Source organism: Nothobranchius furzeri, chromosome 14 (assembly GCF_043380555.1).
Source record: "Nothobranchius furzeri strain GRZ-AD chromosome 14, NfurGRZ-RIMD1, whole genome shotgun sequence".
NCBI classification, from domain to species: Eukaryota; Metazoa; Chordata; class Actinopteri; order Cyprinodontiformes; family Nothobranchiidae; genus Nothobranchius; species Nothobranchius furzeri.
In genome coordinates this window covers 30,539,405-30,557,164 of record NC_091754.1, presented here as the reverse complement: position 1 = coordinate 30,557,164, position 17,760 = coordinate 30,539,405, and the positions used below count along the sequence as shown (strand labels likewise).

At 41.9% G+C, this 17,760-nt stretch overlaps 1 protein-coding gene across 1 annotated transcript in view; it reads left to right on the top strand.

The window, feature by feature from the left end:
• Nucleotides 1-1,399: 1,399 nt before the first annotated feature.
• The window catches only part of klf7b (Kruppel like factor 7b), a 72,226-nt gene continuing 55,865 nt past the window's right edge, over nt 1,400-17,760 (top strand). The window contains exon 1 of the mRNA XM_015965934.3: nt 1,400-1,901. Coding sequence (XP_015821420.1) covers nt 1,800-1,901 — 102 coding nt within the window. The 5' untranslated portion in view covers nt 1,400-1,799. The remainder of the gene's footprint in view (nt 1,902-17,760) is intronic.

Below are 17,760 nucleotides of genomic sequence, written 5' to 3'. Positions count from 1 at the left end.
AGATAGATAGATAGATAGATAGATAGATAGATAGATAGATAGATAGATAGATAGATAGATAGATAGATAGATAGATAGATAGATAGATAGATAGATAGATAGATAGATAGATAGATAGTATCAACATAGCTGCTGGAGGAGGAGCTGCTTTGAACTTCTTCTAAGTTCTTTCATACATGGAGACAACATGCTGTTACCCTACAGGGGCGAACAGAGGATTAATGAAAGAAAGAAGTTACAAAAGCACAAATCTGTTCAGGTTTTCAAGGGTTTCTCTCTGATCCTAGATGATTGGATGAATGATTTAGATGAAACCATCTGAAAGCATGTAAACTTATCATATGTAGAATCGGTCTGGCATCGAAAATGAAGAATCCGCTGCAGCTGTTACAGGAATCTTTAGAGAAAACAGTTTTTAAAGCAGAATTAGTGAAGTTCATAGCAACAAAAAACAACACATTCTTGTGTGGAAGATTTTATTTTTAGACACAAAAAAGAGCTTAACCAAATTAAAGTATCATGATTTATGGAAGGAAATTATTCATGTAGATGAGTAATTAATCAAATAGCCATTTTTGTGATCGCAAATATCAATTATTGGTGGCAGCCATATTTATAACAGTTATTCAGATTTTAAATAACATCAAGAGTTTCTGACAGCTTTAAAAAGATCCACCCAGTGGTTGATTTATGATTTTAATCTTCCCCCAACAATCAACGCTGCCTTTATTTATCTGATTGTTTGTTCATGACTGTGTTGTGAGAAGTCTGAGCTTTAGACTGGGTTTATTTGTAGAGATCATGTTTCCACAGTGGGGCAACAAAACGCGCTTCAGATGTTTAACATGACTCAGATCTAGCAGGAACAGCCTCTAGATCAGCAGCTGAACTCTTCTCTCCAGCCAGACCCAGCAGGAACACCATCCAGGTGGAGCTGTCCCATCTCCAAAATAATAATAATAATAATAATAAAATAATAAAAAAGAAGAAAACCACAGTCCTCCTTCTCTGCTCCATCAGTGCCGTCTCTGCTGCTGTTTGGGACTCTCACCTGCTCCTCTCTCCCTTCACAGGACTGTTTTTCCCACCGCAGCTCCAGCTCGTGCCTCTCTGCCTGAGCAGCCTGTTGTGACTGAGGCAGCGGCGCTGCTGCTTTTAAATAGGCCTCTAAAAATAACCCACTCCTAGCTGCCCTCTGCAGCCTGACTAACAGACGCTGCAGCCAATGGCGTCCAAGAGGTTCCTGAAAGCTCCACCCACTCCCACTGTCTCAGCGCCTCCTTAATTGGACACCAGTGACATCATCGAGCCTATTTACCTTAAAAGGCCACGCATGAAAATGACTGACAGCTGACTCCTCCTCCCCCCTCTCTCTCTCCCTCGCGCTCTCTCCCCCGTCCCTGGATTGCAGCGGGGTACAGTCTGCTGCTGGTGGAGCAAACCTGGCAACCTGGCAACTTCAAACGGAGACCGATTGGCAATCTGGCAATGCGGAAATAAATCTGGCACCCCCGAGTCCGGATTGAGGAGAGAGGCGTGACAGAGCGCGCGCTGCGAGGAGATAGGACTGTTCTCACAAAGATACAGATAATACACACCTTTCCTGCTTTTGGAGCTTTTCTCCTAGTCCAGGTGCTCAGGTGTGCTCATCTGCACCAGCTTCCATAGCTTTTGTTTTTTCTTTTTACCACTCTTGGGGGGAAAAACGGGGAGAAAAGGAAAGAAGTGCACTTGAAACCCGGACTTTTTCTTTTCACTGACTTTTTGATTTTTTTTTCTTCTTCGTCTATACGATAAACATGGATGTTTTGGCAAATTACAGTATTTTCCAGGAACTGCAACTCGTTCATGACACTGGTTATTTCTCCGCGATGCCTTCCCTGGAGGAAAACTGGCAGCAGGTCAGAAGAACGCATTTTCTCCTCCTTTTGTTCTAGAAACACTAGAATCAGAGACCCTGGTGTCTGGTTGGTGCTTTTCTGTGTGGATTTTTGGTATTTTACACGCGGCGTGTAGTTGCGTCTCTTCTTTTCCGCTCACATGGAGCACCGCGAGGTCCGCTGACAGGAGAAAACACGCACACAGGGAGGGAGTAGGGGGAGGAGAAGAGGGAGGATACTTACATCTAAGCACCACTGGCACAGGATGGGAAACAACATTTTAAAAGTGTGCGTAAACACTCCAAACGAGTTTACGCGCGCCAGGAAACCCCATTTCCCCTTAAATGCGCCATCAGCTGTGTAAAGCTTTATTAGGAGTCTTAATAATTCATTTAGAAACATGAACGTAACGCTTTGGCTTCATGGAATTCCCCACTGATACTCTTCACTTTCACCCTCCCGGATCTGGTGCGTAAAACCCTCAAATGCAGAAGACCAGGACCAAAATAATGCGTTGTGTGAAAAGATTAAACGAGTTTATTTAAATAAAATAAACAGTGCATGAACAGCTATAGTTACTCAGTAGTAATTGTGTGATTTTGATGTTTCTGTTTGAGGTTGGTCATTTTTATTAAAGAGACCTGAGAACAGTTTTCTTCCTGTAACTTTTCTGTATCTGTTTGATTTCCTATGAGGCAAATTGAAGTTTCTTTTAAAAATATTGTTAAATTTGTCTGTGGATGGGGAAGTGGTTCTGGTTCAAAGCGATCCTGGAAATTCTGGTATTTGAATCCTGCAGGATGCTGCTGCTCTTAGCTCTCTGTGATCAATAGAGGAGTCAGTCAGCCTGATTTGTTTGGACTACACACACACACACACACATACACACACACATACACACACACACACATACACACACACACACACACACACACACACACACACACACATACACACACACACATACACACACACACACACACACACACACACACACACACACACACAAGATGGACACCTGCTTAATAGGAATTGACTTTTTCTTAAATAATACATCCACATCTGCCACTGTTTGTTTGTGGATAATCCTGCTGAATAATGCATAACGTCCACTGTAAAGCAGAAGGAATAAAGCATCCTATAATATTTAATTCATCAGTTTAAAAAATCCCACTTGGTTTAAATGTGTAAAACTGAGGCTTTTATTTAAAAACCATCTGCTGGAGCCCCTTAGGTTGGTGCACCGTGTGTATCTGATACATGTGCATGTTTTATTCCTGCTGAATGAAGCACAAACTAGACTTTTCCTCAGTGACTGTCTTACTGACACCGATTCCTGCTGGCTCAGCCTATTTTTAGAGCAAACATCACATAGTTGAATCCTTGTAAGCCTGTTCCTGGTCTGTTATCACAATGTTAATTGACTTGAGGGTGTTCCAGGATATAACTAATATGGGCAGGTCTGTAAAGATCCAGTTTGGGTTGATGGGAGAGTTTAAATATATTCACTCTTGTAATTAAAGCATGAGATATAAAACACACAGAGGCGGGCTTAGACTATAAGAAAAGTGTCACTAAAATAAACATTCTTGCAAAAAAATAAATGGCCAGAAGGGTTTTCTCTAGTTTATGGACATTTGAGTTGTTCCTAACACAAAATAATATGATGTTAAAATATCCATGAAACATCATAATAGAACATTTCTTTGGTATATAAGTCGTACTATTTCAAGTTTTTAGTGAATAACTTTGAATTGTAGTCATAAAATATTAGCATCATAGACATGGAGCAGTTGTGTCTGTCCAATAAATATTCTAACTTAGTCTGTGACTATAGAAAACACAAATTCTCATATGAAATCCAGCTGAATTGATGCAATTTAGTAAGAAAATGTCTCAATTATGACTTATTTTATTTGCAATTTGGTCACCAACCCTTCCCAAAGTTATCTAACATTTTTTCACTTTTGACTTGTGGAAACAACATTGACATTCAGATGCTTGTACTAAAGAAACCGAGCTTTGCCACATTCATCATTATTGTAATTGTATTATATCAATGTCACAAAGAGTTACACAAGTAGCAGACACCAATCTGTGATAAATCTGAGTCAGAAAAAAGTGTCTGATAATGAGAGTTTAGTGCAGCTGATGTAATCATCACAATATTCTACTTTAATGTTGCTGTCAGGCTGTTACAGTTGTGTTGCCTTATGTTGAATTTGAATGTCTGAGCTTCTGCAGATAAATAAACACTCACTTAGCCTTCCAGCCTCCTTTCAGCATTTTGTTTTCTTTATTGTTGATTTTAAATAACTCTGTGCTTTAGCCTCTGTTGTTTTAATGACATTAAGTTGAGAGAAACAGGCTATTGTGAAAAGGAAAAGGCCTTCAGGTGTGTTCGTCTGCACCTGTGTGCTAATAGCTTAGCTGCTGCTAGCCTCCAACATTAATATCTGGATGCTAATTCTATGTTCCAACTAAAATAAATTCATTTATGAGTTAAGCACTTTGTTTGCAATGTAAGCAGTTTGTTTTTATGGGGGAATATTTTCTAATAATTTCTAGGGCTAAAAGTGAGGAGAGACGGTTGGAGAGGACAAATATTCCTGCAGAAGCTGCGTGACAAACACATTCACACAGACCTGGCATGGCCGCATCTTTTCCAGTCTCATTCCTTCTGTCTCACTCTACTCCCTCCATCACACACACACACACACACACACACACACACACACACACACACACACACACACACACACACACACACACACACACACACACACACATGCTTGGCTGGCATGCACTAATGGAAAGCCATGGTCTGGCAGGACTCATCCCGCCACTTTCGACAGTAATTGGCCGTTTGCTGTCAGACAGACCTCTCTCTCTCTTACACACACACACACACACACACACACACACACACACACACACACACACACACACACACACACACACAGGCAAACTGATTTGTGGGTATCATTTATCTTTCTGTGCTCTCCATTTTCCCGTTCTTTGTTTCCTCTTCTTTTATCAGCTGATTTCAATCGAGGCTAAAGATGAGGATGTGAAAAATGCTCACACTGTCTCACCTGTCTGTCATTTTTGTTACACCTGACAGTAGGAGCCCCCATTCTGGGTGTAATTGCTGCATCTTCTTAGGGTAGGGTGGATGTGATGGGCTTTAGGGATTTGTGTGTGTGTGTGTGTGTGTGTGTGTGTGTGTGTGTGTGTGTGTGTGTGTGTGTGTGTGTGTGTGTGTGTGTGTGTGTGTGTGTGTGTGTTTTGAGTGGTCAGGGATCAAACCCAGACTTCCCAATTAGATGTAATCCATTTATTTCAAAGCAGAGCAGCTCCAAAGCCCGATGAACAGGAGGGAAAATGGAGCCAGCGAGCTCAGAGGTGTAATCGAAGCTGAGGTTCTGGTTTCATGTGGCTGTTATTGAGCTGCTCTTACAGGCTGAGACACATTTTGGACAATGTTTGCAGGAATCTGTTTAAAAGTCTAACAGCGCTGGAAAGAGGCTGGTTCAAACATCACTTTCTGCTCTCCTCTCCTCGTTTACATGCTCGGTGTGTCTGTAGTTCCTTTCAGGCGTATTGATTTATTTGCCGTGGAGTCATTACAGCGCTATGCTAGACCAGCCAGTTCTGTGTTACTGAGATACTGAGTCTCTTTTTGTTCAGGCAAGGCTACAACCCTGAATCTGTGTGGTAATCTAAATACAGCTGCACTTACTTATGTTCAGTAATCCATGTAGAATGAAACAAAATCAAAACTCTGGTCAAATTTAGACCTTTTTCATTTAATTTGCTCAAATTCGATGTTAATGTACAGATAAATGTAATTATGTGGTGCTATTTTAAATCTAATAATGCCTTTTATTTCACATTAAATATAATAATTTATGAGCCATCTTTCAGGGCTGATAACTCAAACAGCTCCGATCAATTCTGATTTATCTCATAGTATCATGTATGTCTGATTAACTTCAAAATAGTGAGTCTGGAGGTAAGATCTGATATCGTGAGCATGAATTAGCACTTAGCAATGATTCTTTAAATCTGCTTTAGTGAATCAAGAGAACAAGCTAGGCTTTGAATGCAAACACAGTCATGGAACACTCATTCCTCCCCCCGGGAATCATCCCTGACACGCTTCTGCCAGAACCAGAAACCCACATTAACAGAGGAAACGAGATAGCGCTAAACACCATTAGCTGTTTTCTAGGTCCAAACGTCTTTTGTGGTCCGTGACTTAAAATGGTGTTTTCCCTTTTGGGACTCTGGTAGTCTGTCCTAAAGTTGAAGTGGTAGCAGCCGGCTGTTTCTCTTCTCATGTTATTGAGCAGAGAACCTCTCACACCGGTGGTGTTCAGTAGCTAAATATGTGAGTGTGTAGTGAATGGAGGACCCAGGGAAGCACTGCGGGTTGGTGAGAACGACAGCCAGTTGCTTTTGGTCCGAAACATGTTATTGGTGGAGGTTTTTAGACAAATGCAAATGAACCACTTCATTTTTTGTTGTTTTTCTTTTTAATCTCCACAATGTATTTATAGCTACACTATAGCCCCCTTCAGACAGGCCATGAAAAACGGAAATGTTCCGGACTCTGTCCGTAAGACCTTTGTGTCTGAATACAAACATCCGGATAACGTGTTCCGGAATTTATCCGGACGAAGCCCCTAGTAACAGGTCCGGACTTGTTACGGACAGGGTGGCTGCTTCAGACTGGTGAGGTAAAGTTCTGGACAAGGGGGAGGGGGAGGGGACCGGGGGACGCTGTGTGCACCCAGATAGCCCGCTGCTGTAGCATGCGGCGAACCACGGCAGCTCGCCTCCTACGGTACCGCCTAGACGTGCGACGGAGCTCTTCACACCTCTTCAGTGATTCCTTTAACCATTGAGCTTCATCATCCAGGTCTCTTATGCGTCTTCGTGTGCGCAGAATTATGCTTAAGCGCCTCGTGATTTTTATCTTGAGAGGCGCTATAGAAATGATATTTTCTTCTTCTTCTTCTTCTTAGCATGAGTCCGATCCTACACCCCACCCCACCCCCCGCCGCCGTCAGACATCTGGAACTTTTCCCTGCTGTGTGAACGCAGCCGAAAGGACAAGTTCCGGTACAAAAGTGGTGTGTCTGAAAACACAGTTCCGGTTAAAAAACGGATTGAATTGTCTACAAATGTTCCAGAATGTCTATCTGAAAAGGGCTTATGTTAGAACATTGTGAAGAGACCACATCTGCTTTAGCAGCTTAAAGCGAATGGGGTTGTCACGGTGTGAAAATTTTACCTTACGGTTATTGTGACCAAAATGATCACGGTTTTCGGTATTATGGTGGTATTTTTTTTAACGTGTTACTTTTTCAAAATAAACCCTGTATATCATCCTCAGTTTGTGTCTGACTTTTGCCTAAAATTTGATATTTTGTAATTATGTTGTTTATTTGTTTACATTTTTCCCCTTCAGTCTTTAAAATACCAATATTTGCCCATAACTTCTTATTTTTTGTCTGTTTGATGTCATCATTAAAAATATTAGACCAGATGATACTCAGTACTCAAGTAGCCTTCTAATCAGATACTTTTTTACCCTTACTTGAGTAATAAACCCTATATCAGGAAAATATTGTCCTCGGTTTGTGTTCCAGTGAGCTTTGCAGATATGGGAAAATGTTGTCAGGCAGTAATCATTGTTAAATTCATAATTATTCTCGGAGAGAGACCAACTCTTATCTGCCCCTGGGAGCCCCGTAATGCATAGCGTCATTTCAACATGGGGGTGTCCGCGACACAGTTTATATGCAGGTAGCGGCACTGCGGCTGCTTTATATAGCGACTCGTTGCATTCTCCCTCAACCCAAATCCTCGGATCACGCATTTTAGCTAAAACGCTAACGTTAGCTTGCCTTGCGTTGACTGCAGAGTTGTGGGTGATGGTCACGCAGATGTGTCATGAGATTTGAAGCGTTGCTGCCTTTCACAGACACGTTTTCTGCATGTGCTGCAAACAGGATAGCCGTCTTCTATAAACTGTCCCTCGGCATTCTTCAAATATCCAAAAGATGCCCGTACTTCCGACTTTGTCTTCTTTGAGGGATAATAAATGTCCCGAACGCTGCTGTCTCCTCCTTTGGCCATTATTTCAGCTTTAGCTTCAAGAAAGTTTTGGCTGTAAACAACAAAGTGCGCATGTGCCGCCAGCAACTTCAGCAGATGATACGGTGGCTGGTAAGGGTCGCCTACACCGCAGCCACGGTAACCCACCGAGATAATATATTTTTAAAAACAAGACGGTTAGTATTATTGTCAACTTTTTTACCAGGGTTTACCGCTACACTGGTTACCGTGACAACCCTACAAGGGAATGGGGAGGAAAAAAATCATCTTAAATTTCAGAGTATGCACCAAAATATGTTTTTTGCATCTATAATATAAATAAGTTTTTTCACAGTTTTGTGGGAATTTAAAATGAGCACATACACAAAAAGCTTCTTTGGAAATTGTTTCAAACATTTTTGAATAAAGATCAGAATGAATTAACACACTGATTCTAACTTATAATTGCAGGAAAAATCCCTGTTGTCTTCTGATTTAGATGTAAAGCCAAACAAGATACATTCTAAATATCTACTTTCTCACTAGTGTAGTTAGTACATTGTTTTGTTAATATTTTGACATTCTCAGCCAAAGAGTCATTTCTGACTCCAAAAAGCTGTAGATGGCAAATTTGATATGCTAGCCGGGAGGCTTAGCATTAGCAAATCCACCAAACAGCAGAACTCCTCCAGGCTTGTGGTACTTGTGGAGATAAAACATCAACGTTGCAGAGCAAAAAGAGTCAGTGGTCAAGTCATGCTGCTGTTAGCCAACCAGAGGGGTCCACATATCAGGACTCCAAATCCTGGTGTACGAATAATACATCAACGTATTCATTGTTGAAATCTAGGCAGGTTTATTCTCTGCTGATGCAGCTAGAGATAAAAACCAAAAGCTTCATAAATGTTGTTTTACGTTTCTCTTGGGTTTGGTTTTCATGTGTTTAGAACTTCTGCGTTCGCTCTGCTTTACTGTGACTTATGGGAAGCTGTTTTTGCTTCTCTGTTTAACAAACATGTCTCACAAAAACCACAGAGGTACCTAGAACTACAACCAGACTGTAAACATACCAAAAAAATAAGTCAGCCTGTTTATCCAGGCTGCAGGCTGTGGACTACTCACACATACTGTCTGTTACTTTTCCTCTGCTTTTCATCTCCTGCCGACCTGCTGCAGTGACCACTACATGAACTGTTATTCTTTCCCCTTCTTCCTTTTGCCACTCTGTTTTTTCTCTCTCTCTGACTGCCCGTGACTTGAGGCAGGCCTGGGGGAGTTTGACAAGATAATGAATTACCATGCATGCTGCAGTTTTTCACATTTCACAGCCCAGTAACTCAGGGGATCGAGTGAAGGATGGAGAGAATGAGGAGGTGGTGAGGGGAGGAGGATGAGTGCCACCGAAAACAGTAGACACAATAAAAGCACAGATAAAAGTTTGCCGTAAAAGACAAGATATTTGTCCTGTTTTTTTCTACGCTTTTTTTTGGTCTCACATAGTTCGACCTGTCAATACACACACACACACACACACACACACACACACACACACACACACACACACACACACACACACACACACACACACACACACACACACACACACACACACACACACACACACACACACTGAGTTATGTAACTGTCGGTGGTGCACTGCTGTTTCTTCATAGTCACAGCTGACAAAAACCGATGAAGATGAGAATGAAAAACAAAAAGAATAGAGATGAAAGATGGCAGAAGAGAGAGAGCAGGACATGTAGATGAAGAGGCGGAGACCTGGAGCTGCTGCTCATGTAATAAGTGATGAGAGTAGCTAAAATTAAATAATCGTGATCATTTATACGTCTACAGAGAGATGATGAGCGTCAGAATAGACTACTTTCTACGAGCATAATTAGGAGTTTCCAATAATGCTCTAAGTCCTTCGTGAACATTATGGTCTGGTGGCAGCCACGCATCAGAAAGACAGAGAAGGTTTAGAGACGCAAATGAGCTTTCCCTCTTCTTCCAGTCTGCAGTCAGGCAACAGTTTCTCCTTATTATGAGCTGCTTTAATCACAGCTTTCATTCATCGTTTCCTTTCATTTCCTTCTAATATTGTGCCCCAAAATGTGCTCTGTTATTGTCTTTACCTCATAATTTAAAACCACTCAAGGCAAACACACAGGCGGTGTCCTGGGAAGCCATAATTCAGTAAGTGAATGAGGCAGAGATTAGATAAGGAGGCGAGCAGTCAGACCTCCTCGGCAGGAAAGCAGAACAAAATGAAGCGGGCTCGTGATGGAGAGGGAGAGCTCTGCACTGTGAAAAGCATCGCCCTGATCTTTCAAGATGAGTACGATTCATCGGAAAGAAGCTCTCAGCTGTCTCTATTCACCATGGAGCCCGATTACTACAGTTTACGAGGAGATTTACTCATTCATCTCTGCACGCTTCAAACACACGCCGGGTATCTGTTGTTATGTAGTGACTCATCCTAATAAGTCTCATGTGTCAGGGATTTTTTCCCCCTTCTTAACCGAACCAAAAGTCGAGCATTTCAGGAACTGTGCTAGTTTGTTCAGCAGCCTGCTGCGAGATAAGAAAACTGTTGTCACTTGCCTCTAATCTTCGCTAGAGGAACTTATTATTGTAGCAGGAGAAAGCTGCTTGTGTGGCTCAAAGGAAATTGGAAAATATAAGCATTTCCTTTCATTTTTAGTAATTCTTCTGTAATGATACTTTGGAGACACAAATTTGTGAGAAAGGTGCAAACCTGACTATATTTAAGCTTAATTGTCATAATTTATTTCACAAAGTGCCCACTTGTCTCAATTTACTAAAAGTGTATATATTTTTTTGCAGTCTGGTAGCCAACTCATTTTGAAGTTGTCACAATATTAATTAATCAAGACTAAATTGACAAGTAATTAAGACTTCCAGATGTATTTTAGAAGTGTGAAATACATCTGCAACGAGAGAAATATTCCTCTGAGGTTTATTTAAATGACCACATGCCCTGTTAAAATAACATTAGTGGTCATAAGCTACATTGTAGCCACAGCTGCTATAACTAATTTATATAATATAATGGAGCATCATCTGCATAGCAAGATTCATCCCTAAAGGCATTTCAAATGTACAAAATAAACAACAATAAGGGCATTAAAACAAAGCCTTGTGGCACACCACAGGCCAGCAAAGTGGATTTAAGTCAGCCTCTCTAAATTAATGGGCAAAAATCAAATAAGATTAATTCCACAGTATTAAACAATCTGTTTGCTGGAGTATGGATATAATTTATTATACAGGTGGTATTAGAGAAAAAAAAACAAGAAACAATGTTTGATTTATTCAGTTTAGTCATGAGAAATGAGAAATACTTTCAGGCAGAGCTGTCATGAGATGCACTCAGGTGTGTGTATGTGTGTGTGTGTCTTCACATCCTGCTGAGGCAGTGTTTGTGGATCAATTGGCTCTGGGATATAAAGCCTTGTGACCTGGCAGCCTTCTAGCTCTCCTCTCAGACTGCCTTCATCCTTTCAAACATCCTTTTGTTTGGATTAGCACATGAAAAAAAGACTGGAGATGGCAGTGAGTTCAGAACTACGGTTGGGTGTTTTTATAAGATATGGAAAATAATGTGTCATATAATAGCTGATGGAAACATGGTGGCTGCTAACTTTTACTGCATAAACGTCCAACACACACACACACACACACACACACACACACACACACACACACACACAGATGATGACATCATGTTTAGGGTGCAGAGGATGTTGACAATAGTAGAGGAAGTGACTCTGTGTGTGTGTGTGTGTGTGTGTGTGTGTGTGTGTGTGTGTGTGTGTGTGTGTGTGTGTGTGTGTGTGTGTGTGTGTGTGTGTGTGTGTGTGTGTGTTAGCTTTCCAAGGCCAGCTAGACAAACACATGCTCGTTCCATTAGCATGACAAAGACTCACTTCCTAAAGCCGATCTAAAATCCAAAGAGGCTCAGATGAACTCGTTAGCTCATAACCAGAAATGAGCAATTGATATTTTCATGTGCACAAAACTGATTATTCCGTTTTTATAATAATATCTAAGAAAAGGCATCTTCAGGTGACATCAGTCAAAATAAAGTTTGGAGATGTTGATTAAAAATGTCTAATCTGTTGTTGAAAATTATCTTCTCAATGGTAACTTGACTAAAGGCTGATTCATGCTTCTCCCTCTGCGTCAGTGTGGAGACACGCAACGCCATTATCCATCCTGGTGTAGGGCTCCGGCAGGCACACAAGTACGTAAGGAGTCGAGCCCACTTTTTTAAACATCTGTCAAATGATGTGGAGAACGCAAGCTTGTGATTGGTCAGGGCACCGCTGTCATCTACACCGCTGCCATTGCGCCCTCAGAAACATAAAGACAGCCGAGGATAACTAGCGGCAGACATGGAGAAGCTTGAAGAATACCTCGCAAAAAAACTCTAAAATATGAACGTTTAATTCCCCCGTGACTGGATGAGTGAAAAGACACACAGCAAAACTTTTATTTGTGGACGGAAATGACAGTTAACATGAGTTTAGAGGTGGCGAGCGCATGAAGAGGTGGAGGAGAATGAGAGACAAATATGTCCGTGTTAAAAAGTCTCTTATATACAAAAAAACATAATATAAACACACTATCTTGGACCGGATACATGACAGGATACCACAGAACAGCGCTACGCCCTCTGTTGTCCTAGCGGGGAATTGCTTTGCAACACTCTCCAGGAGACGGAGAAGTATGAGAGCAAAACGCTTCCGTCAATCCGTGCGTGTCTGTCGCTTGCAGAGCTGACGGAGAAGCATGAATCAGGCTTAAGACAGTGTGATCTGTAAAAAAGGCTGCAAGGTTTACAAGAGTAAATTCAGACATTTGTGAGGTAAGAGGTATAAATGATCTCATAAGGTCATAAGTTAATAAATGGGATGTCTGAATATTTGCCTTACATATAGGTGGATAATGAATGTTTCTATTAAAGGATGGTCTGATTCTGCTTTCAGTGACCATCGTTTTTGTATCTCCAAAGGGTTCATGTTGTCTGAACTCTGATCAAAGGAACACAAGCTAAATAAAGTCATAGTGTGTTGGAGTAGACTTGACAGTACATACCTTACAAAAAGTTAAATATATATATTAGCCAATTAGCTCTCATCAATCTGAGTTTTTTCATTGCCTTGTACATCTTAGAGGATGTGCACCTGTGTTTTTGTAGATATAAATCCTATTACGTGGGGTGGTGTTTTATTTATTCATTTTTTTGCAAATTAATTATTTAGCTTTAGACTTTTTTCTTCTCAAGCTTGTGTGAATTTTCATTGTCAGGTAAACACGTGTACTAATGTAAATGTATGATTTTAGAGGCCCAGTCTGTAATATGTGTATTTTTTATTATCAAAATCTGTGTATCTATTCACAAACCTGTCCTTTTTATTTAATCTACCTCACCATTCTAAGTATTCCTCTTGGCTGTCAATTTTACATTTTCTACACATAAACTGTGATTGACCCTCTATAGTCATGCACCATCTTGAAATATGGTAGCTATGGTAGGGACATAAAAGATATGCCTCACGTTTCGCATTTGCACTTCATGTGATGTAACCTGAAATAAACAGCAGGGGGCAGCAGCATGCCCTGGAAGCATTCGGTCTGCCAGACCAACAAAGAAGAAGTAGTGCTGGCCAAATAAAGCCTGATGAAGCTGTGAGGCTTTCCAGCCAATAGCTTCACCAAAAGTTTCACTACTCGAAGCTTCATTTGGTGCGTCGTTAACTCAGCCTGATATTGCACCATCTGGTGGTGGAGTTGGAACTTGACAGCCAAATCATCCATTCACAGCATGTCAAACCTATAGTTTGGTTTATGGTCATGGTCACATAACATGAAGCTACTGCTTCAATCAGGATAATAATGTTGGTTTCAAAAGTGGGGGGGTTAAGCCTAGTTTATGCTTCTGCGTCAGCTCCACAAAGGAGAGACGTATACGCACTGACGGAGATGTTTTGCTCTTGGACCTCTCCTTCTCCTGGTGAGTGTTGCAAAGCAATTCCCTGCCAGAAAAACAGAGGGCGTAGAGGGGTTCTGTGGTATCCTGCCGTGAATCCAACACTGTGCAGGGTTTCCCCCAGAAAATGAGTTAAGCCTGGTGGATTCTGCGTTATCCGTCCCGCAGCGCTCCTCCGTGAGAGCGGGGGTGGGGGTTTGCACACGTTCCGCTGCTGTTTCTCACCAGTATCAGCTGATGGAGGACTCTAGTTTTGTTGCACCGTTTGTGTCAGCGGACACGGTAGGGTAGGGTCGGTGGGGGGGGGGCATGCCGCTTAGCTTGGCGGGTGACCAAGCTAAACCTGGCGAGCTGCCAGATTTTTAAAGCGCTGGGGAAAACCCTGCTGTTTATGTTGTGTTTTTCATATTTCAGGTACTTATTAACTTAGATTTGTTCCTTATCCTCCTCTGCCTCTTCATGCGCCCGCCACCTCTAAACCTGCATTTCCCATCATTTCCATCTACGAATAAAACGATTGCTGCATATAATTTTACTCCTTCAGTCACGGTTGAATAAAACGTTCATATTTTTAGACTTTTTCCGCAAGGTACTCTTCAAGCCGCTCCGTGTCTGCTGCTAGATATCTTAAGCTCTCTTTATGCTTTTTAGAGCGCAACAGCGGTGCTGTTGACAGAAGCTGCGTCCTGACCAAAAACAAGCTAACGTTCTCCGTCTCCATCCTTGTGAGGGCTCTCCAGCAGGCTTGCAAGGACGGATAATGGCGTTGCGTGTCCCCACACCGACGCAGAAGCATAAACAAGCTTTACACCAATGACATTAGGTGGGGTGTGAGTGATTAATTATCTTGTACTTATTTTTGGAATGCATGGTCAACAAAGTGAATTGCAACACTCCTAACACTGCCTCCACCCCCCACGACCCCACTTCCCCCGCGTTTGAAGGAATGGTCTATGCATGCACCCCCAAATGAGCAGATCAAAATCTTCTTGTCCCTCAACATCCTATAACACTATTAACACAAGTCAAGATTATAAAATAATACCCCTAACCCTTTATTACTAACACTAATAAAGCTGTTTTTCTTCACGCTCAACCACTTGGAGCTCTGCTAGACCCACGGACGAAACTAAAAGAACCCACAAAGCACCGTGAGTTTGCCATCTTTTATTTTGAAAAGTAACACATAAAACAAACCAGTCACGTCTACCAGGTTAAATGAGGCCTCGTTTGCCAGCAGTTATGGGGTTTTCTGCTAAATGAAGCAAGCCTTGAAGCGGGCTGTCACGGACACGCCCCCTTTCTGCTCGATACAAGCCTGGAAGCCTCGCGTCTTTTGTCCCATCACTAAGTAAAATAAAACTTTTTCTATTGACATTTAATTTATACGAGACTCAAAACTTTAACTTCTAGATGTTCTGTTTCTTTTGTAAAGTGTCTAAAATGTGTGCCGATAAATCGTTGGCTCAGGATGCAGAAAATGTGATTTTTCCATTTATATGAAACAGTATGAACAAAGATGGATAAAAATTAGAAACACAACTTTTACATTAAATGTTTTGTATTTTAGGAATTTACCAATTTGACCATGAGGTCATTATACTGACATTGTGTGTGTGTGTGTGTGTGTGTGTGTGTGTGTGTGTGTGTGTGTGTGTGTGTGCGTGTGCGTGCGTGCGTGCGTGCGTGCGTGCGTGTGTGTGTGTGTGTGTGCGTGTGTGTGTGTGTGCGTGTGAGTAGTGGGACAGTAACTGGGTCAGAAGCAGCAAAAAGGAAGATGACCTTGGGATTTTTGTCCTGTTTTTCTTCCCGTCTCTGCTTACCTTTGTCTCAGGTTGGGAGGACAGCGGCCATTTGTTCACAGAAAAGAGGAAAAAATGTTGCTTCTTTTATAATGATTTAATCTCCTCATCGATCAAATCCATGTAAAGTGGCTAAAATTTATTTTTAAATAATAATACAATTAATAAACAGACAAGGTTGGATAAAAAATTTCAGTCTTTGAGCCACTCGGGTCAAACTTCTTAATATTTGTCATAATAAAAATTTCAGATCAGGTCAGCTGTGTTGTTTCACACCGATTTTTATTTTTCTCTTAGTTTGGCCCAACAGAACCATGCTCGCTGTACAGGGATATGTGGGCCGCCAGCTATTTTAATCCACCATGTTTCCTGGAATACCCGAGGGAATATGGTAGTGCTGCAGAGTGTGTGGACATATGTGTTCTCTTTCTAAATGTGGACGGATGGATGGAGCAGAAAAGGATGCTTATCCAAGGAAAAATGACTGGGAAATTAAATAATCCATTAGATCTGTTTTGCGTAAGAGAAGTAATCAATAAAGTCAAACTCTGTGTTAGCGGCCATTAGCAATTCTAACTAAACCTTCTATTGTATTCCAGACTGGCTGCTGCCATGTCAGATTATGGATGTTGGATGGAAGTTTCAGCTATCAAGTTGTTCAAGATAACTCATAAAAAGTTCTTAAATTTTAATGTCTCTGTCAAAAGTGTGTAGTTTTAAACCTCACACGTACATTAGTGCAGCATTTAAAGGCACACTTTGCAGTTTTGCTTGCTTTTAGCACCCCCTAGTTAAGGGCGCCCCCAAATTGTCTGAAGGCGCCCTTGCCCCTAGTGTCTGTTGTTAGTAATCTGTGGTCAAAGCAAAAATGAAACTTATCTCCTTGCTGTGCATTCGTCTATCTTCTTCCGGCTCTTGGAGAGTACAGACGCTTTTTTCTCCTCTCCCTCCCTCCTCATCCCAAGGCTCTTTGTCCTGTCTTTGTGTGTACGGCGCTTTCTGCATTTTTCTGGAAACTGGAAATTATTAAAAATGGATCTGGTCAGTTGGTCTTTCAACGCGATTGACAAAATTTTTTCAGTGATGACAATGGGAGAAGGGGCTCCCAGATGCCCCTCTGGGACAGAGCCAGCTGGGCTTATCATGGACTCCTGGAAACAGTGGAACCTGATCTGCCTCTCTCAACTGTCTGTAGAGGATTCTGAAGATGTTTGGGTATTCGTCGTTTTGGTGTCGGGATTCCTGCTGTTTGGCCTGAGCAGTTACCTGGCTTACTGGAAAACTAATGAGCTTTCGAGAAATATTGGCTCAATCCCGGAGCTCAGGCCTGGGATGCATCGTGCTGTGAACTCATATAATTGTCAAGATGAGTCGTAAGCTTGGAACTTTGGCTGAGATTCAGGCTCTGGCACAGAAGGTGGATTCCATCAAGGAGCGAGTTGACGGACCAGCACGGATTGGGATAGGTTAATTACGCCATTATTGGATGTAGAGGGGTTGAAGACCAACATAACCCTAAGACAGAGAGGAAATTATCTCTGTCTGTCCCCAAAACAATTCTTATCTGAATCTGGTTCCCTTGGAGCCTGTGAAGCTGAAATAACCCCCCCCCCCCCCCCCCCCCCCCGAAGATATGTGGAATGCTGCTGTCGCTATGGTAACTCTTTCTCCCTATCCCAGCCTGGGCGGGATTGTGACCGGTGAAGGCTGTGGAACCGTATCTAGGAGTCAATGTGCTCTCTAACCCATTATCTCCCTCCCCTGTCCAAACGGAGGTGTTGAGTGCTGCCCCATGCGGCTGCAAGCACTGAAGTGAGGAGAGTCCCAACCCTACCTCCCCACCTAGTGGACACTTATGTTGTGTAAAGTCTGAAGTCTGTGTGCATATCTGTCTGAGGTGGTTTTTTGCATAGCAAAGCTACCCTCTCTGTTGAGGGTAACTCTGAAGTGCCTTTTT